This window comes from Oryctolagus cuniculus, chromosome 15 (genome assembly GCF_051225735.1).
Source record: "Oryctolagus cuniculus isolate XC-2025 breed Fujian yellow rabbit chromosome 15, ASM5122573v1, whole genome shotgun sequence".
NCBI classification, from domain to species: Eukaryota; Metazoa; Chordata; class Mammalia; order Lagomorpha; family Leporidae; genus Oryctolagus; species Oryctolagus cuniculus.
Genome location: NC_142881.1, coordinates 36799434 through 36821524, shown reverse-complemented (window position 1 = coordinate 36821524; position 22091 = coordinate 36799434). Strand labels below are relative to the sequence as shown.

Genomic DNA, 22091 nt, shown 5'->3' with positions numbered 1-22091 from the left:
TTACACGTAGGGGAGGGAGAGGATTATGAAAATCAATAATTCGTGCCAGCTGATAAGTGTCAGGAAAGTATTTACTCACATTCATCCCCTGCAAGTCACGTTCTCCATGTGTTCCTATTTGTCTTTCAACGTTGGCATCAGCCAGGTGGACTCAGCACGAGATCCCAAGGTTTTAGCCGAATGCTGCGGAGAGGGAGTTTCATTTAAGTTCATTTTTCCAGCCAGGGCTGGCTCCGAGGCTGGTTTTTCTTACTAGGTTGTTTGCTACGCGGAAAGCAAATTCCCAGAGGTTTCTGAGATTGCCGACATCCAATGCAAGAAGACTGCTCCCACCCACTCGCCCACCCACTCACTAATAAGACATAATGCCGTCCTATTTTTGGTAACAATTAAAGGGCCTCCCGGTGCAAGCAGAAAGCTGTTTATTTTCTGTTACATCACTTTGCCTTCGAAGGCTGCTCTGTGCTCAGTGTTTTCGTGGTGATGCAAGCCGGCTCTCTCCCTCCAGCAGTCGGGTTCCTCCCATCTCACAGCACCTCACAGGTCTCTTCCCCCGAGCAGTGCGTTGCTGGAGCGAGGAGCAGCTCACGAATCAGCTGCAGGTCCCCGTTTTGAAAAGCAGAGACCCAGAGGCAGCGCAAGAGGGTGGACTCCTGTGTGACCTGGTCGTAGAGCAAGACAATCACCATCTGAATTCCAGAAGCCCTGTTCATGTTTGGGGAGATTTTTCCGACTGCATGGAATCAGAAAGAAGCCAGAGGATGGGAAATGCCTGCCTCCCCCTGAAAAGAATTGCTTATTTCCTATGTCTCTTATCTGCGCTTTTGCTGACTGAGGGGAAGAAACCAGCGAAGCCAAAATGCCCTGCTGTGTGTACTTGTACCAAAGATAACGCTTTATGTGAGAATGCCAGATCCATTCCACGCACCGTTCCTCCTGATGTTATCTCATTGTAAGGCCCGTAAGCATTTTCATATCTGATTTACGATTGAAAAATTCCAGCTGGTGTATTGGGGGCTTTGTATGGCTTGGTGGAAGGGCTTGGAGAGAGAGAGAGAGAGAGAGAGAGGGAGAGAGGAGAGAGAGAGATTCCTCTTGCACGCTTGGCCATTTGACAGAGCTAACATTTTGCTGCATTTAGGTTTTTTTTTTTTAATTTATTTATTAGCTGCTACTGAACATGCTTAGAGACTGCCTCCACCCCACCCTGAACATTATGATGAGAAACCTGTGGCAGGTTCATCTCTCCTCTTCCCCCGGGGAGGGAAACAGTACTTCATAAAATAGTGCCAACCTAGTGACTGTTATGCTAAACCGGATTAACATAAGGTTTGTTCTGTGTGTGTGTGTGTGTATGTGTGTGTCTTTCTCTTTGTGTGTGTCTGTCTGTTTGTTTTTTTCTTTTTTGCTTTCTTTCAGATCCTTTGTGAGATCTGGTTTTACTGAAATCTCAGAAGGGAGTTTTTTATTCACACCATCGCTGCAGCTCTTGTGAGAAATATTTATATCATGACTATTTTTAATATGGCATATATCTGGCTAAGCCCTCTAGTAAAGCGCTCTCTCTATCCATTTTGTCAAATATGATTCTATTGCTGAAGAAAAACGAGGGTGTCAGGAAAGTGAGAGGTAGCTGGGTTGGTTTGCGACTTCACACCACAGGTGCAGGCTGATTCTTGCCATGGTAAATTGGCTGACCTGTTATGCTCTGGGCGTGCGTGGCTATTTGTGAAGTTGTTGGAAGGTTACAGCCAGGATCCCAATGCCATTCAACTCTTTTACTTTCATTTTTAACTTGGGAACTTTGGTTATTTCATCCTGGAGTTTCTGAACTAGTCAATACAGAGCCCAGCATAACATATGCACTCAAGATGTTGTCTCAGGGGATCCGAGGCAGGCTGCTACTCTGTGTGATTTACCATGTGGGGGGAAAAAAGGAAAAACAACAGCATGCTTCTTTCTAGGTAATTCCTTGACACAGCAACTCTCAAGGGATGGTTTTCTGCTCTCATCTAATTTATAACTAGTCCCCTGACAAGGAGGGAAAGAAAATATTAATATAGGAAAGCGCCAAGGATTACACTTGGCTGTGTGTTTTGAGTTGGCCAAAAGGGAGCCACATAGTCCGTGTATGCCTGAAAATATTCAAAAAGATAATATTTGACTAAGAAATGCGATCTCTTCACAGGCATCATGGAACGCGGCTCATCTGTTCTGACGCGTAGGGTTTGGCAATCAGAGTTCAGTTCTCGGAGCCCTAGCGCATGGGGGTTGAAAGGTCTCTGTGCTCGGGTCATAGGCAACAGACTTGCTGTAGCTGAAGGGCTCCAGGGAGAATGGGCCAATTGGGGTCTACTGAGTTGGAGGTATCCTAACTGCATGATTTGGGACCCAAGATTTTGCTTGTTGGTTTGTTCCTTGCCTTCTTGGCCATTTTGGCTGTTTGAGGTTATATATACAAACAACATGGGACTGAAACTCAAGAGGTTTTCATTTAAATTTCACCCCACCACTTATTCAAACTTAGGCATATAGTCTGTGCAAATTACTAATCTTACTGAGCCTCAGTCTCCTTATCTGTAAAATGGGGATAATACATATCTTGCAGGGTTGTTACAGAGACAAATCAGATGTAGGTAGATAAAACATTTGACATATGGTATGGCAAATGCTGTAACATTTCATAAGTAGCAGAATTTTAAAAATTTACATAAAGGTTAAAACTACAAGTCACTCAATCTGTTGTTTTGTCTACATGAAATCCCAGAACTGGTTTGACTATTTCCCTGAATTCTCAAACTTGATCAGGTGTTTTGACATTATATAACCATGTTGGCTAATGTCCTTCCACCGGCTAATGTCTTCAAGTGATTAACAATTCATAGATGATTCCTTATTAATTACCACTGATAGCCAGTGGGGTGATTAAAGAAAGTGTTAACACATCAAACAAATCCAACAAAGATAGACTCTTTAATACAGACAGGGACAAAGTTTCTCTGCTGGGATCTTTCCACGGGGGAAAGAATTTGCTGAATCTGAGAAAGTGGCAAATTGTGCTTATGATGTTCGTTTGTTAAATAATAAATGGCTCATTTAAAAGGCATTCCTTTGATGTGCTCAGACACTCTCCTCCCCTAGGACAGAGAAACAGATCAGTCCTTAAAACTGGAGAAGTCACAGTCACACAACCACTCAGACGCTAGCTGGACGCTGGCTGTGACACAGAAAGTCTGGTCTGATCAACCAGATAGGTTACCACATCTCCACTCTGTTTGTTTGTGTTTTGGGTGGGCCCAGCCACAGCAAGCACAGATGCAGGGCAGTGTTATAGAAATAGTCACCGGCTGCTGCTGCAGAATGTGATTACACGCATTTAGAATCATGAGGGAAGCCAGGGGATTGGTTTTTAAATAGCCCGCACCGAGTGTGTGCCATGCCCGTGTCCCATGCCCTGAGTGCCTATGGAACATTCCAGCCCTTACTTCCAAAAGCAGTTCAGGTTTCAGAAATAACAAAAAGGCGAGTAATTCTTACCCTATACGACCTCAGTGAACTCACACTGGCTAACCTCGGTGGGTGCATTTGCACCAGGCTGATGTCATGCAGAATTGTCGGGGTCAAATTTGTCTGGGAGGCTCCAGGACCCTGCTCCTGAGGACTTTGCTCTGCATCCTTCCTGCCCAGGGTTCTCTGCCTCCTTCTCTGCGCTTACCTAATAAGCTCATTTTCACTGAGGAGGAGATAGATGGGAAGGCTCTGAATGTGAACTGTGCCATGATCGCAACAGTTGCATGGTCACATCGATTAGAAACAGGTAGGGTTCATGGCTGGCGCTATGGCTCACTAGGCTAATCCTCTGCCTGCGGCGCCGGCACACCGGGTTCTAGTCCCTGTTGGGGCACCGGATACTGTCCTGGTTGCTCCTCTTCCAGTCCAGCTCTCTGCTGTGGCCTGGGAAGGCAGTGGAGGATGGCCCAAGTGCTTGGCCTTGCACCTGCATGGGAGACTGGGAGGAATCACCTGGCTCCTGGCTTCGGATCGGCGCAGTGCGCCGGCCATAGTGGTCATTTGAGGGGTGAACCAACGGAAGGAAGACCTTTCTCTGTCTCTCTCTCACTAACTCAGCCTGTCCAAAAAAAAAAAAAAAAAAAAACCAGAAACAGGTAGGGTTCTGCCGTGCAGTGGGGCCAGCCAGTGCCCTGGAAACCCCACACAGGCGACCAGCCTCCCACTGGGACAGGAAGACTGAGGGGCCTGCTTTTGGCCACCAGCTGAGGCCTAAATAACACCAGCCATTACTTGGGGTGTGCAGCGAAGTCCGGCAGCATGTGTGACCCCTCACAGCCCAGGAAGAGACACCACTGAGAGCCAGTGGTGTTTGATTGGTGCACAGACAGTGGTTTCTTACTCTGCTATTGGGAACAGAAAGAGAAACATCCTGTTCCTATAACTTGCCTTCATCTGACGACTCTGCTACAGCCCCACAGCTCTTTCGGGCCTTCTGCAGAGGCATGATGGGAGGTACTTTGGGAAATGTCAGCCTGGGACAGTGAGGAAAACAGATGCAGTGCAAGGACTGGGAGTTACCTGGAGTGCTTGGGAAAAGATCCCGGGAGGCCGTGGCTGGCAGCTTGTGTTGGCAAATAAGAAAAACCAAAAGCCACACTCTGTAGGGAGGAGAGGGAAAATAAAACGATCCAATAAAAACTCATTGGATTAGTTGTACAGAATGTTTTTAAAGTCTCATTTAAGATTTCAAACAATAGGAAGAAAAAGCCTTTCCCAAGCAAGTTATTCATGTTTTCCGTAGGACCAGTTTTGAAACGTAACCAGTGAGAACAATTATGTGTTCTAGTTTGCTTTAGTGGCAGGGAGTGGTACTTAATGAATGCGATCTTAAGAGATGCGTTTGCACATGTGACAGCCCTAATTCCTTCTCCGCTGCAACTGGAAACCCCCAATGACACGGGCTCCTGGCAGAAGTAACTGACATTTCCAAGGAGAATAGTGGCCTCACTGCCATAGGTTTATAACGTATGTTAATGAACTCAACCTCTGCCACTCCTAGGACAGTTCCCCTTGCAAGGAGTGGATTCCAGGGTCCTTTTTCATAGTGTGAAAGCAGCAAAACCTACGACTATATATGAGAATTCAATATGACCTGAAATCAAGTTCTATTTACTCCAAGGAGATTTGGTCTTGTTTGAAGCACAGAACTGATCTTCCTGGGGAGCAAATAGCATATTAAAAAAATCCCCCATCAACATATAAGTGCATAGTTAATAAGAAATGAAAGACTATGGGGGCTGGTGTGGCACAGTGGCTTAATCTGCTGCCTATGACTCCAACATCCCCTATGAACATCAGTTCAAGTCCCAGTTGCTCTGCTTCTGATCCAGCTCCTGCTCATGTGCCCAGGAAGACAGCAGAGAGTGGCCCAGGTGCTTGTGTCCCTGCCACCCACATGGGTGTCCTGGATGGGGTTCCAGGCTCCTGGCTTTGCCTGACCCAGCCCCAGCTGTTGTGGCCCTTTGGGAAGTGAGCCAGCAGGTGGAAGATCTCTCTCTCTCTCCCTCTCTCTCTCTCTGTAAATCTCCCTTTCAAGTAAATAAATCTTTTAAAGAAAGAAAAAGTAAAAATAAATAGCATGAATGAGAGAAATAATAAGTCATCCTTACTAAGGCTTTATCATTTAGCCTTTTAAAAAATACTACTTTTTCAGAAAAAAATTCCACAGCCTATAATATTTCACAGTGATTACCACCTTTTCCTAGTCTTCCTTGCATTAGAAAAAAGAAAGAAAAATTTAACAGTTTTCACAGACCACTTAACCCAGATCTATCTTCTATGAGGGCTTTTAGAGGAATAATTAACTGGCCAGAGATGAGCAAGTTTGGTTTGTGCCCAGAAGATGTCCCCATTATAGGTAGAAAAGTAAAAAAGTGCCATCACCTTGGCTGTTTACACGTTCCCCCGTGACCCATGGGTCTGACTTCTGACTTTTTAGTGAATTCGTTCTTGTATCTGTGCATGGTAGACCTGTACAACAGATGTTTCCTCTAAAAGCAGATTTCATCCCCTCAGGTATTCAGTTGTAAGAGTCGCTCCCCCTTCTCCCTCACTGTCCACTTCCGGTTGGAGGAGTCTGCCTTAAACCGCCTAGTGTCCGCAGCCTGCTCGGCACCCAGCGCCGTGTCTTCCTGAGGCTCCCTTCTCGCTTTCACAGGCTGCTACCACGGGAACTCCAGCCCCACGCGCCCCACTTCCGGTTCTCATGACGCCTGTCTCGTCACCTTACCTCCTGGACACACAGCTGACCCCGTGGCAAGCCTGTGCTTGGAAGCCTTTAATGGTTCCCTAGAAACAGAGAAAGTTTGAACATTGGTGGTTAATAGCATTTGACTTTTCCTATCTGCCCAGAGCTATCACAGGCAAATAAAAACATCAAGGGTGACATGGACCTCTCTCTCTTACACACACACACACCCTCCATCCAGTGTCTCCTTCTGTGACCCCTATTCCCTCGGCATCTGTAGACCTTACTGATCTCTCTAGGACTGCGTGCTTTTTACAACAGCTCTTTGTGCTGTAGCTACCTGGTGTCTACCATGGGGGACCATCAGGAAGCCATGGTGCTGGGGCAGAACCTGGACCTTACGAGCCCCGAACCTTGCTTCCTATATACAAGCCTTTTGTACTACCCTCCATGCTTCCACAGACTTCCCACCAAAGACTTCTGTGTCCCTATCTGTAGACAGGCACGGTCAAGTTCACAGTCTTGGGTCTGGCACACCCTACCTGACTTCACATGCACCGCTGGTGTGGAGGTCTGGGAAGTGACCTGAACTACAGAAATGTATGAGATATTTGCCCTTGAAGTTACAGCTTCCAGCTTCTCCGACAGAGAGGTCTAGCACTGTAAAGAGAAAGCTTCTAAGCCCTTCCAAAGACCTACTGCTCCAGGCTCTCTTGTTCCCACCCTGACTTAACAATTGGCCTCCTAGGTTCTTGGGCTGAAGGCAGACACTGGCTAGTTCTCTCCTGTGAAGCATAAAATTCCATTTTGTCCAGTCTGATAGGACAACCAAAGAGAAATGTTAGTAAAAAATTAGCAAGGAAAAAAATGTTCATAAACGTAAAGATTCTGTCCATTTGCTGTCTTTGTATTTGCTTAGCTACAGCAAGGACTGTTTATTGTCTAGTTGGGAGCTGGAATGAAACGCCCTGTTTCAGCAGATACATGTTGGAGTTCTATTGTACCAGAGGTAGTGTTGGGCTTGGTGAGGGACATGAACAGCCGTGACCTGTTGTCTCTCCCCATCGTGACAGGACAGCTGTGAGCTGGTGACGATTCTACAAAGGTAGATTATATTCTGCCTGTCTTTGAATGCACGTGACAAACTTTCTCATTGTGTTCCAAGTGAGGTTCAGTCGGTCAGGGATGGTGGCGATGCTTACCAGTTGTTGATGCTGTGGCGAATACAGGCCACACAATGACTGCAGGAGCTTTCTCACATCAGCCGTGCTACCAGTACGGCTGATCCTGGTGAGCTGACAATGTGGCAAGTGCCAAAGGACGCTGGCCTAGTGCGTGAGTTCAGATCTCCACTCTGCTGCTTACTAATGATTTGGGCCAAGCTGAATCAAGCCTTGATATCAGTATGCACAAAATGTAGAGAAACCGTAGTAGCCATTGCGTGGGATTACAGTAAGGATTAGATGAAGCAATGCATGAAAAATTCTTGGCCCAGTTCCAGTCATTGGATAAACATTAGCTTTTATCAGAGAATCTAAAAAATCCCTTGAGTTTGAACTACCGTAACATCAGATTTGTATCTGACTGTATAGCTTGAGTTTACCTATAATCCCAGCTTTAAAATTCTGTGGTTCTGCAACAGGTCTCCATCAGAACCTGCTGAGAATGCTTCCTTTCAAATACTTCTTCCAGGAAACATCAACTATTTACCCATCAAAAAAAAGTAATCCTCTCGCTTCTTCCTTGTGAATAAAATAAAAACTGGCACCACGTTTTGTAAAACATGACAGATTTTGTTTAAAGTCATCAGTCCCAGCCAGTTCTCAGGTGACTAGTTCCATGGTGAGATGGAAACAGACCTGAACTGGAGTTTAGGAGACAGGGATTTAAAGTCTAGTTTGGCCTCTAATGGGCTGTGTAACCTTGAGCTGGTCATGAAACATCATTATACTTCAGATTTCATATGCATAAAAAAGATTAAATTGCAGTTCTCAAACTCAAATGCTATTAGGGGTTGGGGTAGGGAGATAGATAAAGCAAGTAGTTGGGGATGAGACAATAGGAAGTGGTGGTGACTGAAGTAAACCAGAGATATGCAGTGACATCCTCAGCTCTAACTAATGGGAGTGTGACACCATCATCTTCCTAACTTTCAGGAGACAGCAGATTTTAAAGGGTACAAAGACCAAACAAAATATCAGTTGGCATTTTGAGACCTTCACATTCAGTGACATCTAAGATCACTTCCTATCTGAAAATTCTACTTTATTGTATTCTGTTCTACAAATAGAGTTAATATAATCTAATATAATGCAGAAAATGGCCTTGTTAAAGGAATGGACACAAAGTATTCTATCAACTCTACCAAATCAGTAAATTAGATTGCTAATTGAAAGAGTCTGATTACATGGAATTGGCTATTTACTATAAAATTATTATTAAAATAATAATGTGGTTTCCAGTCTCCCAAACAGGTCCAAAGGGACTTTACCAGGCCTCTGCATGGTGGCTGATTTGTCAGTATCCCTCCTATGTGGAAGGGTTGGAAAGGAATTGTCGGACCCATTTACATACCAAGATGACAGGTGTTTGTGTAAAGTGTGATTAAAAAGCAATGAATCTTTTACAAACATAAACAGACTAAAATGTGTACGTGCAAATAACTCTTGTTCTACAGAGAATTTCTTGTAGAGAACCAAAGATTCTTCCCAACTGTGCTTCCCTGACTAAAGATTTCTGGACCCTTCTTGGAGAATTCTCTTCAGTGTCAGGTTACAACCTTATAATCAAACCAGGCAAGGTTTTGTTAGGGACAGCCATCGTTTCCGTATTGTCTAGAGCCAAGCACTTTGTATCTTCCAGTTTTTTTTTTTTTTTAAGTTCATTATCACAATCGTCTTTTGAGATAGCCACGATTCTTTCCATTTTACAGATGGAGCGCTGAGTTCTGGAAGTTAGCCAACCTCCTCAAAGCCACACCCCTGCTAAGTAGCAGAGCTGGGGTTACAAGCCCATCCTCACTTTTAACCACTTCTGTTTACTTCTTTCTGCATGTGGATCACTGAGCTTGACTCTGCATAGTTTTGTTCCCGAAATTGAATCCCTTCTCAAAGGGCCAACCTTTGCCTTTAACGAGGATATTCAAGGAGAATGTGTCCTGGATCCTGCAGACAATGACTTGAAAGGGAGTTTCAAAAGTGCTTTGAAAGAGTGGCAGCATTGCTGGAGAGAACATCAAGTTTCCCTAGGTTTCAGCTCTCATTTGTATGTGTAAGCTCAGGCCTCCTTGCTGAAATAAAGAGAAATACAGACAGAGCGAGAGAAAGAAGAGAGCAAAAGAAAACTGTCTTATAAACTTGAAATTTGCACCTTAGTCCAGTGTTGCCAAAAATTGTGCCCCATGGAATGGTTGTTCTGAAAGAAAGGCGTTCCGTGCTCAAATCTGGGGAAATGCACCTTTGTCCTTGCTTGACTAGGCGCAATGCACCTTGACATAGAAAAATCTCCAGAGTTATTTAAAGTTGTTTCATGGGTTTTTGTTGTTGTTGTTAACATCCATAGAAAGCCGGTTCTATAGAAGCTGCCCTGGGTCGGTGTGATATGATATTCGTTGTAACTATTAGCTTAGTTCTTTATACCTCACCTTGTTCTAGAGAGGCTAGATGCAAAGTATAGACAGATGGAAAGAATCCCATACTAATGGACACATTAAACCATCTGTCTCCATGGACGGAGCACCTTGGGACAATTTTGCTTGTGTGTGGTCATTGATGTGATGTCTGGGGTTCAGGCCTCCCCACCAGGCAATTCCAACTGGTCTGGCAGCTTGGCACATGCGCCGTCTTCTGGGATCTCCCAGCAGATGCTCCATCTTTTGGAGTAAATGAGAGGAGCAGTTGCAGCTCATTCAGCCAGAGAGAGACTTCTCGGTGTCTATGTGCACTCTCTGCTTTTATTGGGAACTTGTTCCCTCAAAGCTGTTTCTGACATGGCTAAATCAGTATTTCCCTGGGTATGTCCCATGGATAAACCACAACGATTATCAAAAAGCTTGGGAAACCACGTATGTAATTCCCTTTCAAAGAGCCTTCATTTATTTAAGGATAGAAAAGATTCACATGGATAGGAACCCCGTCCAACTTCTTTGACACACTTTTTCTAAATTTCAGTGCTTGTGCACCTCCGTGAAGTTCTTGTATTCCAGAGAATACACTTGGGAAATCCTAGGCAAGGCTGTTCTAGGTTTGCAGCAGATTCTGGGTGGAGCTGATGAGGCTAAAAAGAGGAAGCCGACTTTGCTCAAGGCCATCAGTGAGTCCCAGTGCAAAGACCAGGCCTAAGCCTGGAACTCCAACTCAAATTATGTTACCTCTCTCACCTTAGTTTCCTTTACATTTTATGTGGAGAATATAAGATTTACATTGCTATGTTCATTTGAAGATGAAAATGAGATAGTGTGCTGCTAAAGATGAAATCTGACATGAAATAGGATTTAGATAAAATTCAATCCCTTCTCCTTGGTATGCAGGACCAAAGAGATAAATGGTGATTTTATAAAAGCAAGAGGAGGGTGAGCTGTCCACTGGTTGTGCCAACTTTTAAAAAGTAAAACTTTTGACTATCCTGGGATGAGAGATAACAGATTATAAAATCAAGGGGTGGGGGGTCTATGCTCAGTATGCTAGCTGCTTCCTTACAGATGTAAAACTTACATCTTAATCTTGTCTCTGCCACTGGTAAGACATGACCTTGGTCAAGGCACTTAACCTCTGCCAGCCTCAGCTTCCTCATCCATAAAAGGAGGAGTTAGACTGCATCTCTCTCTGGAGTATCCTCCCACCCTGAAATTCATGTGGAGCCAAATTCAGGTTATCCTCCATCAATGCAGATTGCAGAGGTGGTAGTCTACTTACGGATCTGCTGAATTACATTGAAACTGTTTTTCAAGGATGAGAATCAAAAATAACTGTCAAATGTACTTGTGTGATACTTCCCACTTTAATGCTTTCCTGTCTTAAGAGCATATTTTAAAATAGTCAAATGTAAATTATTCACATGGCACATGCACTTAGAATGTGTGCATTTAACTAAAGTGAATCATCAACCTATTATTAATTATCATTCAACCAGCCCTGTTCTTTTGGATAGAGGAGAAGATTGGGAACAACCAAAGGATCTGAATCATTTAAGCAAAGCCAGCTCTGAGCAAGCTGGCAAGCCCCTCCAGCTGGCCCCCTTATCTTCCAACAGACGTAATCTGTGTGTCTTGCACTCTCTCAAAAAGTTCATGGGACTTGTGTATTATGAAAAATACTATGCATGGATTTCCAAGGTTTTTGTGCCAAAATAAACTTATCTTTTAATTCTCTTTTCCCATGACCTTTTTGAAGTTCCTCCCATATACTTGTCCATTTACACACAGACCCTTATATGCTTGGAAGTATGCACACTCGCGTTGCACACACTGCCCACGGCTGCCTAACACCCTAGATGATGTCCATCAAAGTCATCTTGGGCAGGTGATGCCCTCACTGAGGTCCTTTGCTAGATCTGAGAGCCCTTCCAGGTCTGACATTTTAAGTGTATGCTCTTTGCCTAGATATTTCTTGGCAGAAGCATTGGAGACATGCTCATATACATTATGTCACATAATTCTTAGAATCATCCAAGAAGTCTTTTTGTTATTCTGAGTCCTGTTTCAACAGATGATGAAACAGATTCACCTGCCTAATGCATTGATGTGCAATAATAAGCACCAGCTACAAGCCTGAAACCTACTTCTCTATTCTATATCCAGTCAGCGTGGTCGCCAATGACAACCTCGTGCTGACTGCTCATTCTTCTTCCTCCAATGTGATCCTCACAGAAGGGGTTACTGTAAAGCAGAGCTCCCTAAATCATGCCACCTGTATAGTCAGGAGAACATGCCCTGGGTTGGAAGATGGGATACAGGCCATTCATGGGCCAGTGACAATTCTGATGTCAGTCAAGATGTTACAGGTGACTGGAGGATGTCAGAGGGAGTGTCAGTAGAAGCAGGGGCCCTGGCGCAGTGCCAGATGAGCAGTCTGGTTTTAGACAGTGGGAGATTTTCTCAGCAGGGGCCACCTTCTGACCACCATTAGCCATCTGCAGAACAGCCTCCCTGCCTGCCCCTGCCTCCAACTCCCCATGCCTACTCTTCCCCAAACGGAGTCTGCAATGCTACTGGCATAGACTCTTACATCTTTAGAGCTAAAAGGGGCCTCAAAAATTATCTACTGCAGTTCCCTCACTTAACAACACAGGGAGACGCGGCCTGCGTACTCAAGAGCACACAGAGGATTTATGGCCAAATGGGAGTGAAGATCCAGGGTCGCTGACTCCCTCTCCAGCAGTGCGCTCCTTCCATGGCCCCTGGAAGAGACTTGAAGCCAGTGCAGGAAACAGAGTCAGCAGCCCATCAGCCTGGCTCCCGCACATTTGCCAGCCCAGTCCTCACACTCTTAGGGACCCCTCTCTGGCCTCTCAACTGGACTTGGGGCAGCCTTGGTCCCTTTTTCCAGCTTCCTCTCCGTAGATCCCCTGCTCCTTCATTCACTTCTCTGTTGCTGACCCCAGGATCCCTCCCAACCCTGAGCTCCAGGCTAACTCTGTCACCCACTTTTCTGCTCCTTTTTAAATTCGATTCTGCCAGTCCTAGCTTTCAGCCCAGCCAGGGAGCCTCTAACATCCTAATGGTCTTGGTGCTAAAGTACTGGTGCTAGTGAAGAGCTATGAGTCACCCCTACAGGCAGCTGGAAGGAGGAACTGGAACTTAGGGCTGGCACGTCCTCTGAGCTTAATGGAATATTAATAATAAAATCATGAAGACTTAAAAAAAACTATCAACAGGGAATTTCAAGGTTATTTTTCTAAGTTCCTGTTGAAATCAAAATGCAACTTTAAAAGACTATTACATATCAAAATGTACTGGATGCTTTTCACATAGGTAAAAGTATATTTCTAAATACTTTTATTTTTAACCAGAAAGAATAAAAAATATTGGGTGCTAAATTAAATAAGTATTCAAAGGAAATCAGGAGAAAACAGGCAATGATGATGAAAAGATAAATAATAGATTAAGAAGCAATGGGAATAATAAATAAATCTAAGGTTTGATCCTTGGAAAAACAATAAAATAGCAGACATTTGAAGGAAGCAACATTCATAAGTCAGGAAGACATTAATATTCAACAAAAATATTTGAGCAAAGTTGGATAAATATTTAGGAAAAAATCAAGACAGTGTCTCACCTCATATCATATACAAAGGTAAGTCCCAAATGGATTAAAGGATACAATGTTTAAAAAAAGAAATTAAAAGTGCAAGGCATATGGGTAATATTTCATTGATCTCAATGCAGGAAAAAGCATTTTAAGAATAAAAGCCAAGAAGAAATACACAATGGAAGTTGCCATATTCTGTTAGGTAAGGGCATCACATAAGATAGGAAATGAATAAGTCATATTCTTCATAAGTAAAAAGTACCTCCACAAAAAGGTCAAGGGATATGATTTTATTGAAGAAGAAGCAAATATGTTCCAGCTAAATGTTGGTGAGGATATGCAGACAGGCATTTTCATTCTCAGAACTGGGCATGTAATTGGTATCAGTCAGTAATAAATAACTTAGACTTAACCTTCTATAATCAACAGTACTACTTTCAGGAATCTGATCAGAGATAGGGAAAGTGTGTTTATGTATGGGAACAGTTATGGTGGTGTTTATAGTTGCAAAAATTAGAAACAATAAAACAGTTAAATCACAAGATATCCATTATGCAAAACATTCATTAAAACTATATTATTGAAAAACTGTCATGAGAAATCTTCATGATAAAATAGGCAAATGAAAAGACACAAAAATATAAAAATTTCTCTATTTTACATATATATGTGTATATGTTATACATATTATGCCCATCAGAGAATTGAGTAGTATGATTATGGGGATCTTTATTTTCTTCTTTAAGCTTTTATGTGCTTTCCAGAATTTTTACAGTGGGTATATGTTATTCATAAACTGAATACACCAAACTGCACTCCAAATTAGAAACTTTTTACTTGAAAAATATATAGACTGATATGGTCTTGGTGTCACTTTGAGACCACTTGCATTGGTTAATTCCTTTTTAAAAGGAGATTATAATTTAATTAAAGTCCAGATGAGCTGAGTGGAGTTATTATGGCTCTTTGTGGACATGATGTCATATGTGACCTGGATCCTATGCTGAGAGACCACTTGCATGTGTGAGAAGGTACTGGACCAGGGGTCTCAGGCCATGTGACCTTGGGCAAAGCCCTCTGGCTTCAGCTTCCTCCTCTTGTTGAACAGACATTAACACCTGCTCTACCACATGCACAGGGTTGTTCCAAAGACCAGTAAGGTGGTCTGGGTAGAATACTCTAACATGTGGACTATTGTGAAGGCAATGATCTCATTTAAAGAATGAGTTAGTGCTTCCTTGGAATTGATAGTTGATAATTTAAAGTTTTTCTAAATCCCCCTTCTGAAAGGAAATAGATACCTCTTTGGTCACAGAAAGAACAAATCCTCCCCACCCTTCCCCTAGTCCCTTTCCTTACTGATCCTAAGAGCACAGCCTTTGGTGGGGAGGGTACAGGTAGATCAAAGCTCATCCCTGTACCTACCTCCAACAGAATTCTGGAAGGAAATGCTGGGCTTCTTTCCTCTATAACAAGAGAAGTGACAGAGACAGTCTTCCTGCAGGACCCGGTGCAGGCTAAATTCTACACAAACTCTGCACTAATCCATGACATGGCTGCTTGGCTGGTCTGTGATCCAGATCTTTGACAAATAAGGACATTCAGATTGTACCTAAGCCCCAGCACGTCCCTCCATGGCATTGCTGTGGTCAGTGTGGTTGTCACATCTAAATTACATGATTGTAGACTCCTGCTCCATGTAGTTATAGGGACCAGACAATCTATAGCCCCTCTCTGACGTGGGGCAAGTACAAGGAGCAGAAGCTCCCCCATCACCAGAGGTGAAATAGGTGTTTTACCTGACCTGGAAAACTTAGCGTACACAGCAATACTGCCTGCATATGAGTCACCTGGGGAGCTTTTTGTTTTTATAATGTTCATTTATTCTTATAAAATTAAGAGAGAGGGAGAGGGAGAGGGAGAATCTTCCATCTGCTGGTTTACTCCCCAGAGGCCTACCATTGCCAACGCTGGGCCAGTTCAAAGCCAGGAGTCCAGAACCTCATCCAGGTCTCCCACGTGGGTGGCAGGGCCTCGAGCATCTGCTACCTCCTGGGATGCATTATTGAGCTGGGACTAGAACCAGCGCGCTGATGTGGGATGCAGGTGTCTCAAGTGGCTCCTTAAGCTACTGTGCTCCAGTGCCTTCCCCCTGAGGAGCTTTTGAATAACCCAGGCCACACTCCACGTAGAGAACTGAACCAAAATCCTTTATGGTAGGAACCTTGTATCAGTGCAACAGTTTGTCAAAAAGTCTATAGAAAATAGAATTAAAACCTAGGTTTATCTTGGTGCAAAAGATGTGACATCCATGTATACAAGGAGTCTTAAAAAGGTCATGGAAAATAGATATTTTGAAAAACCTGCATGATTTCAAACATGGTATGAGTCAAAAACTATACACAGGATAACACAATGGATAGCCCACTCAACTATGTTTAGAGTGTATATATCATTTTACACATCCTTGTCCATAGAAACTATGATTGAATTTAGAATTAAGGAATTATGGTGTTCATTATTAGCCAGAGAAGTTTTTTTTAGGTGTTAGAAGAAATTTTTTATAGAAATATAATATACATAAAGGCATGCATATCATAAGTATACATTCTGACTTCTTAAAAAGTACACATCATTGTAAGAAGCCCCCAAGACAAGAAGCCATATATAAGAGTGGCTGTTTTGGCTGGCACCATGGCTCATTAGGCTAATCCTCTGCCTGTGGCGCCGGCACCCTGGGTCCTAGTCCTGGCCAGGGTGCTGGATTCTGTCCCAGTTGCCCCTCTTCCAGTCCAGCTCTCTGCTGTGGCCTGGGAGTGTAGTGGAGGATGGCCCAAGTGCTTGGGCCCTGCACCTGCATGGGAGACCAGGAGAAGCACCTGGCTCCTGCCATCAGATCAGCGCGGTGCGCCAGCCGCAGTGGCCATTGCGGGGTGAACCAACAGAAAAGGAAGACCTTTCTCACTGTCTCTCTCTCTCTCTCTCACTGTCCACTCTGCCTGTCAAAAAAAAAAAAAAAAAGAGTGGCTGCTTTGCCTAGTGGCTAAGGTGCTCACATCTAATATCAGAGTGTCTGGGTTGAAATCCCAGTTCCAGTTCCAGTTCTAGAATCCAGCTTCCTGCTAATGCAGACCTTGGGAGGCAGTGGTTGATGGCTCAAATAATTGGGTCCCTGCGACTCACATGGAAGACCTGGATTGAGCGCTCCCTCTCCCCAACTTTCTGGCTTCAATCCTCCACTGTTGGAATTTGGGGAGTGAACCAGCTGATAAGAACTCTCTCTTTTCCTTGGAAATCAATAAACCAATAAGTAATAAAATAACATAGTCTTATTAAAAGAGAAAGAAACCAGACATTATCATCACCACAAAGACACCCCTTATCTCCCTTCTAGTTACTACCAGCCCCCAAGTATAAGCACTGTTGACTTCTGCCAGCCAAGATGAGTGTTCCCAGCTTCTGTGCTTTATCAACGTGTAATCAGAGAGAGTGTACTTTATTGTGTTCTAGCTTCTTTCCCATACATTGTCATCTTTATTTTTGCATGTAGTTATATTTTTAGCCAGAGATTTTAGTTCTTAAAATCTAGTTCAACAAACATTTTTTCAACCAGGAAGTGTGCTCAGGGCTGAACACACAAAAACAAATAAGGGTAAGTCCTTGCTGTAAGAAACATTCGCTCTAGTAATCTGGTAAGGATCAGAATTTAATGTCAAGTGAATTCTTCTTTGTCCAACAAATATTTATTCAGTTTCTACCATGGGAGAGTCATTATTACAGGTGCTAGGGATACGTAATGAACAAAAAGGCAGACTTTTGAGTGCAAATCCTCTTTTATTTCCATGACATGCATGCCCAAGAATATCCGATTCTCACTTTGGCACTTGATTTAACATAAAAAGAACTAGTAATGGTAGCTATTTCTTCTGGCAACTTGGCTTATATGATTACAAAGCCATTGGTCTAACCGTGGGGCAGTTTGCAAACCAGTGATCATGGGAGTCATTCTGAGCCCTCTGTCTGCTTTATGTCAGTCTCTTCATGCTTGATGCTGTCTATAACAGAATGAAATGAAAGTCTAGAGGCTAAACGAACATTTGGATGTACTTTATCATGGAGTAAGGCTGTTTTTCAGAACCATGAAGTGAGAAGAGTCAATTTCCAAGGATGTAATAGAAATCACAAAACCTTTAAATATGTTTGAATAACTGTGGAATCCTGATAAATAGTACTATGCCTTCATGTTGGCTTTTCAGAGCCTAGTGAACTACTTGCATATAAAGCCATGATGTTGGGGTGAGGAAAGAGTAGAAGGGAATTCAACACCATTCCAGGATAGATAGTTTACTTAGAAATACAAGAGATCATCTCATTTTTTGTTGTTGTTGTTTGCTTGTTTTTTCCCTGTTCTTATAGAAAATCTCAAGCATATATGAAAGTAAATAATAAAATTCACTCTCATATATATTTCTTTTTTTAAAAAAAGGATTTATTTATTTGAAAATCAGAGTTACACAGAGAGAGGAGAGGCAGAGAGAGAGAAAGCAAGAGAGAGGTCTTCCATCCACTGGTTCACTCCCCAGTTGGCCACAATGGCAAGAGCTGCGCTGATCCGAAGCCAGGATCGAGGAGCCTCCTCTGGGTCTCCCATGCTGGTGCCGGCCCCAATATATTTCTCTTCTAACTCTAAAAATTGTCCACCCATGCCCAATTCATCTGTATCCATTTGTTATACACCTCCCCTGGTTATTCTGAAGCAATCCCAGATGTCAGATAAATGATTCATAAGTAATGCAAGTGAGACCTCCTAGTTTTAAAGTCACTAAGTGACTTAGAAGCAATTACTTTTAATCCCTAAACTTGAAAAGCAAAAGTCACAGATTTAATAAAAATGATCATTTAATAAGTTATTATTGCTATATACTACTTTATTATATATATATATATATATTATATTATTTGGCCTCTTTCTGACAACTGGCAAGTTATCCAAGGACTTCAACAGGGTGTGGGGATAGCTTATTGATGTTCTTTATCATCAGTAATTTCTTTTCCCTTTTTAAAGATTATTTGAGAAGTAGATTTACAGTGAGAGGGAGAGACAGAGAGAAAGGTCTTCCTTCCATGGGTTCACTCCCCAAATGGCCACAACGGTCGGAGCTGTGCCGACTCAAAGCCAGGAGCCAGGTGCTTCCTCCTGGTCTCCCACATCGGTGCAGGGGCCCAAGCACTTGGGCCATCTTCCACTGCTTTCCCAGGCCACAGCAGAGAGCTGGATAAGAAGAGGAGCAACCGGGACTAGAACCCGGCGCCCATATGGGATGCTGGTGCTTCAGGCCAGAGCGTTAACCCACTGTACCACAGCGCTGGCCCCTTTATCATCAGTCATTTCAAAACCAAATCCCTATAGATTCTAAAATTTCAAATAAATTTGCCCAAGTGCAAGTGTTTTTTTCAACCCATTTAGTAATGAAATGGGTCTAAGGCACTTCCTAAACCTCATTATTTCTCATCTTTAGTCTGTCCTATTTTCTTTTTTAAAAAAAAAAAGATTTATTTATTTATTTGAAAGTCAGAGTTACACAGAGAGAAGAGAGGCAGAGAGAGAGAGAGGTCTTCCATCCGATGGTTCACTCCCCAAATGGCCGCATTGGCTGGAGCTTTGCTGATCCGAAGCCAGGAGCCAGGAGCTTTTTCCAGGTCTCCCATGCAGGTGCAGGGGCCCAAGGACTTTCCCGGGCCATAGCAGAGAGCTGGACAGGAAGCGGAGCAGCTGGGTCTTGAACCGGCGCCCATATGGGATGCCGGTGCTTCAGGCAGGGGCGTTAACCCACTGCACCACTGCACCACAGCACCAGCCCCCAATTCTTTCCTATTTTCAAAGAAGGTAGTTGACGTTCACTGAGACAGTGTCAATGGCTTGTCTGCCTTGAGCTATTTCACCGCAGTTAGGCATGGAGCTAAGCTTTTCTAGGTTTCCCAGGTGGAAAGCCCCAAAGCAGCAGGCAGAATGTTCCAGTAGAAGCAAAAAAGATTGCCAGTGTCTTTGTCATGAAAATGTGCAAAGTGTTGATCTGACCCTTAAACTTGCTCTGGTCCTACCTCAAAAGGTTGCCCAGGGCATGGGACAGGCATCGTGGTGAGGAGTGGGGCACAAAGCCGCCATCCCTAGGTACATGTCTGGTGAGGAGATAATTAGGAGTTAAAAAAAAAAAAAAGCTGCAAAGGTTATCTGCACAAATAACACTGTAGAAGACTTTCCTGTATACAACTCCTACATGTTTCTTTGGGTGATAAAAGCAGCATAGATTGACAGTCTGTCAGTTTAACCGTTTTCATTGTGTACTTTTTCTGGGCAGGTTATTCACATCGAATTCCTTTGATGTGATCAGTGATGATGCTTTTATTGGTCTTCCCCATCTAGAGTATTTGTAAGTAGAAAGACTTTTTCACATGTTGATTCAGGACAAAGCGTGCCCAAGTTCCTACAGCTGTCTGACAACAAAATATCATAACCTATTGCAGATTCATAGAAAACAACAACATCAAGTCCATCTCAAGACATACTTTCCGGGGACTGAAGTCTTTAATTCACCTGTAAGTATGAATGCTACTATTACTTTTTAAAGTCACTAATGGACAATGCAGTCTGATCACCTGTGATTAAAGCACCCAGTTTATGTGATGGGTTCCCATGAAAATTTAACAAATTCAAATGACTTTTCTCCATGCACTTGTGCCATTTCTGTCATTCTCAATATTGATTACCATTAATATTTTTAACCTAATCCATAATTAGAAAGGCATTCTAATGCAGGGAAATCGTGTGACCAAAATAATTTTTTAGTATATACATCATTCCTTCATGGGTAATTATAGCTCAAATATACTTCGATGCATTAGTTAGCCACTTTCCTTCTTCTATATAAGCCCTGGCTTTATATACATTTAAACATAATATGGCCACAGGTAGCATCTGCACAGTACCTTAACAACTTGCTTGTAAGTGAAATATTCAATTATTCAACAGGTAATTACAACTACAGCAATTGTTCTTAACAGGTGACAAGTTTGTATCCCAGGGAGCATTAGGCCCTATATGGAGCTAGGTTTGGTTTTCATAACTGGGACATGTAACTGACATGTAACCAATGGGTAGAGGGCAGGAATCCTCCTAAACATACTGTAATGCCCAGGATGGCTCCCCACAGCCTAGATTTACCCAACCTAAACTGGAACTGTGGTGAGGTTCAGAAATCCTAACAACAGGAAAAAGACTACCGGTTTTTTCTAGCCTTCCTCATCCACTACATACACACAAGCACACACACACACTCACAAACACACAAAAATACAGTGTATTTTTAAGGAAACTAAAAGAGCATGGGAAGAAAAGGTACCAACATTGATGAAGGGCCTACTATTACGTTGATTATGGTGCTTTACATTAATTTTCATTTAATCCTCTCAATAATCCTGCCAAAGCAGCGCAATAATCCCCATGTCAGAAATGAGAGTCTTGGAGGAGACAGATGATGAGTCAGCTGGTTAGTTGTGGAATTATGAGAACTTTAGCTCAGTAGCTGAATTGCATTGGCTTTCTACACATTCAATGATTATTTCTTAAGGGCCTATTATGTGTCTCATTAGTGCTGGGTGAAGGCATAAGAGATCTAAATGTCATAGTCATTCTATCAGCTTGAACTGGTACACACAAGCACCTCATTCCAAGCCCTAGGTCCTAGGCTATGGCAGAGAACAAACAGCCAAAAATACCTGCCCTTTGAGCCTACTTTCTAGTGTGTCTGTGTGGTCATCATATTGCTCACCAGACCCTAGTAGTCTCTCCTGCTGGTTGGTTTGCAGCAAAGGTGGGGAGGGGGTGGTCTAAGGGCCAAATTTATTTTATAAAATCATATTTTTCAAGGCCTCTTGTATAGTCATTATAATAAAAACCATTTGCAATGCTGCTCTTCCCTATCAACAATATAAGACAATGCAAAGATGATTATGTACAGAATGAATGTTATACAACTCTATCACACAACCCAACAGTCCTGAATTCCATTTTTCCAACAAAATTAAATATGATAAATAAATATATAGGTGAAATGGAAGTTGATGACCTCAACTTGAGAGCCACTCAATTCGTAGGTGCTCAGCATCAGGACGGGCTGGAGTCAGAATAAGACTGAGGTGTCCTCTCTAAGAACCTGAACTATAAGACTTGTGGTGCACAATTCAGGCAAGTGCATCTCTTCTCCAGCTTAGAGAGCTGGGGCATCACTCAGCCTCCTGCACAGAACAGGAAAACCGGTTCCTCACAAGGAAGGGAAGGAGGGAAGGTGGGGAGAAGAACAGGGAAGGGAGAAAGAAAAAAGTTTATAAACACCTTGGTGAAGAACACTCACTTAGTTTGATCAGAGCCTAGTAGGGCCATCAAATGAAATGGGAATTTAAATCTGAGTCCTAACAAAGCCCCTTCTTTAGCAGTATGGAAGAGTATGAGTGGTATAAGACCAGTAAATGGAGACAGCAGGTACTTAATACCTAGAGGTCTGCAAGCTCGAGAAAATACCCAGGGA

The 22091-nt window shown here is 43.1% G+C and overlaps 2 protein-coding genes across 18 annotated transcripts in view; one reads left to right on the top strand and one right to left on the bottom strand.

Annotated features, from left to right (window-relative positions):
• The window catches only part of LOC100347176 (protein FRA10AC1), a 103303-nt gene extending 103084 nt beyond the window's left edge, over positions 1-219 (bottom strand). For all 9 annotated transcript variants that reach the window (XR_011382359.2, XR_011382362.2, XM_070057593.2 and 6 more), the window contains exon 1: positions 80-219. Coding sequence is in view for 7 of the 9 variants with exons in the window: in XM_070057593.2 (XP_069913694.1) it covers positions 80-85 (6 nt within the window). In the remaining 2 variants the exon portion in view is untranslated. The remainder of the gene's footprint in view (positions 1-79) is intronic.
• Positions 220-327: 108 nt separating this feature from the next.
• LGI1 (leucine rich glioma inactivated 1) overlaps positions 328-22091 on the top strand; it is a 42810-nt gene continuing 21046 nt past the window's right edge. For 2 of the 9 annotated variants that reach the window (XM_002718517.6, XM_089314728.1), the window contains exons 1-4: positions 347-952; positions 1420-1491; positions 19866-19937; positions 20032-20103. In XM_002718517.6, coding sequence (XP_002718563.1) covers positions 738-952; positions 1420-1491; positions 19866-19937; positions 20032-20103 — 431 coding nt within the window. In that variant the 5' untranslated portion in view covers positions 347-737. Of the gene's footprint in view, positions 962-1419; positions 1492-19865; positions 19938-20031; positions 20104-22091 lie in introns of those variants that run through there. The other 7 variants (XM_008270219.5, XM_089314729.1, XM_089314732.1 and 4 more) reach the window with 5 other exon arrangements.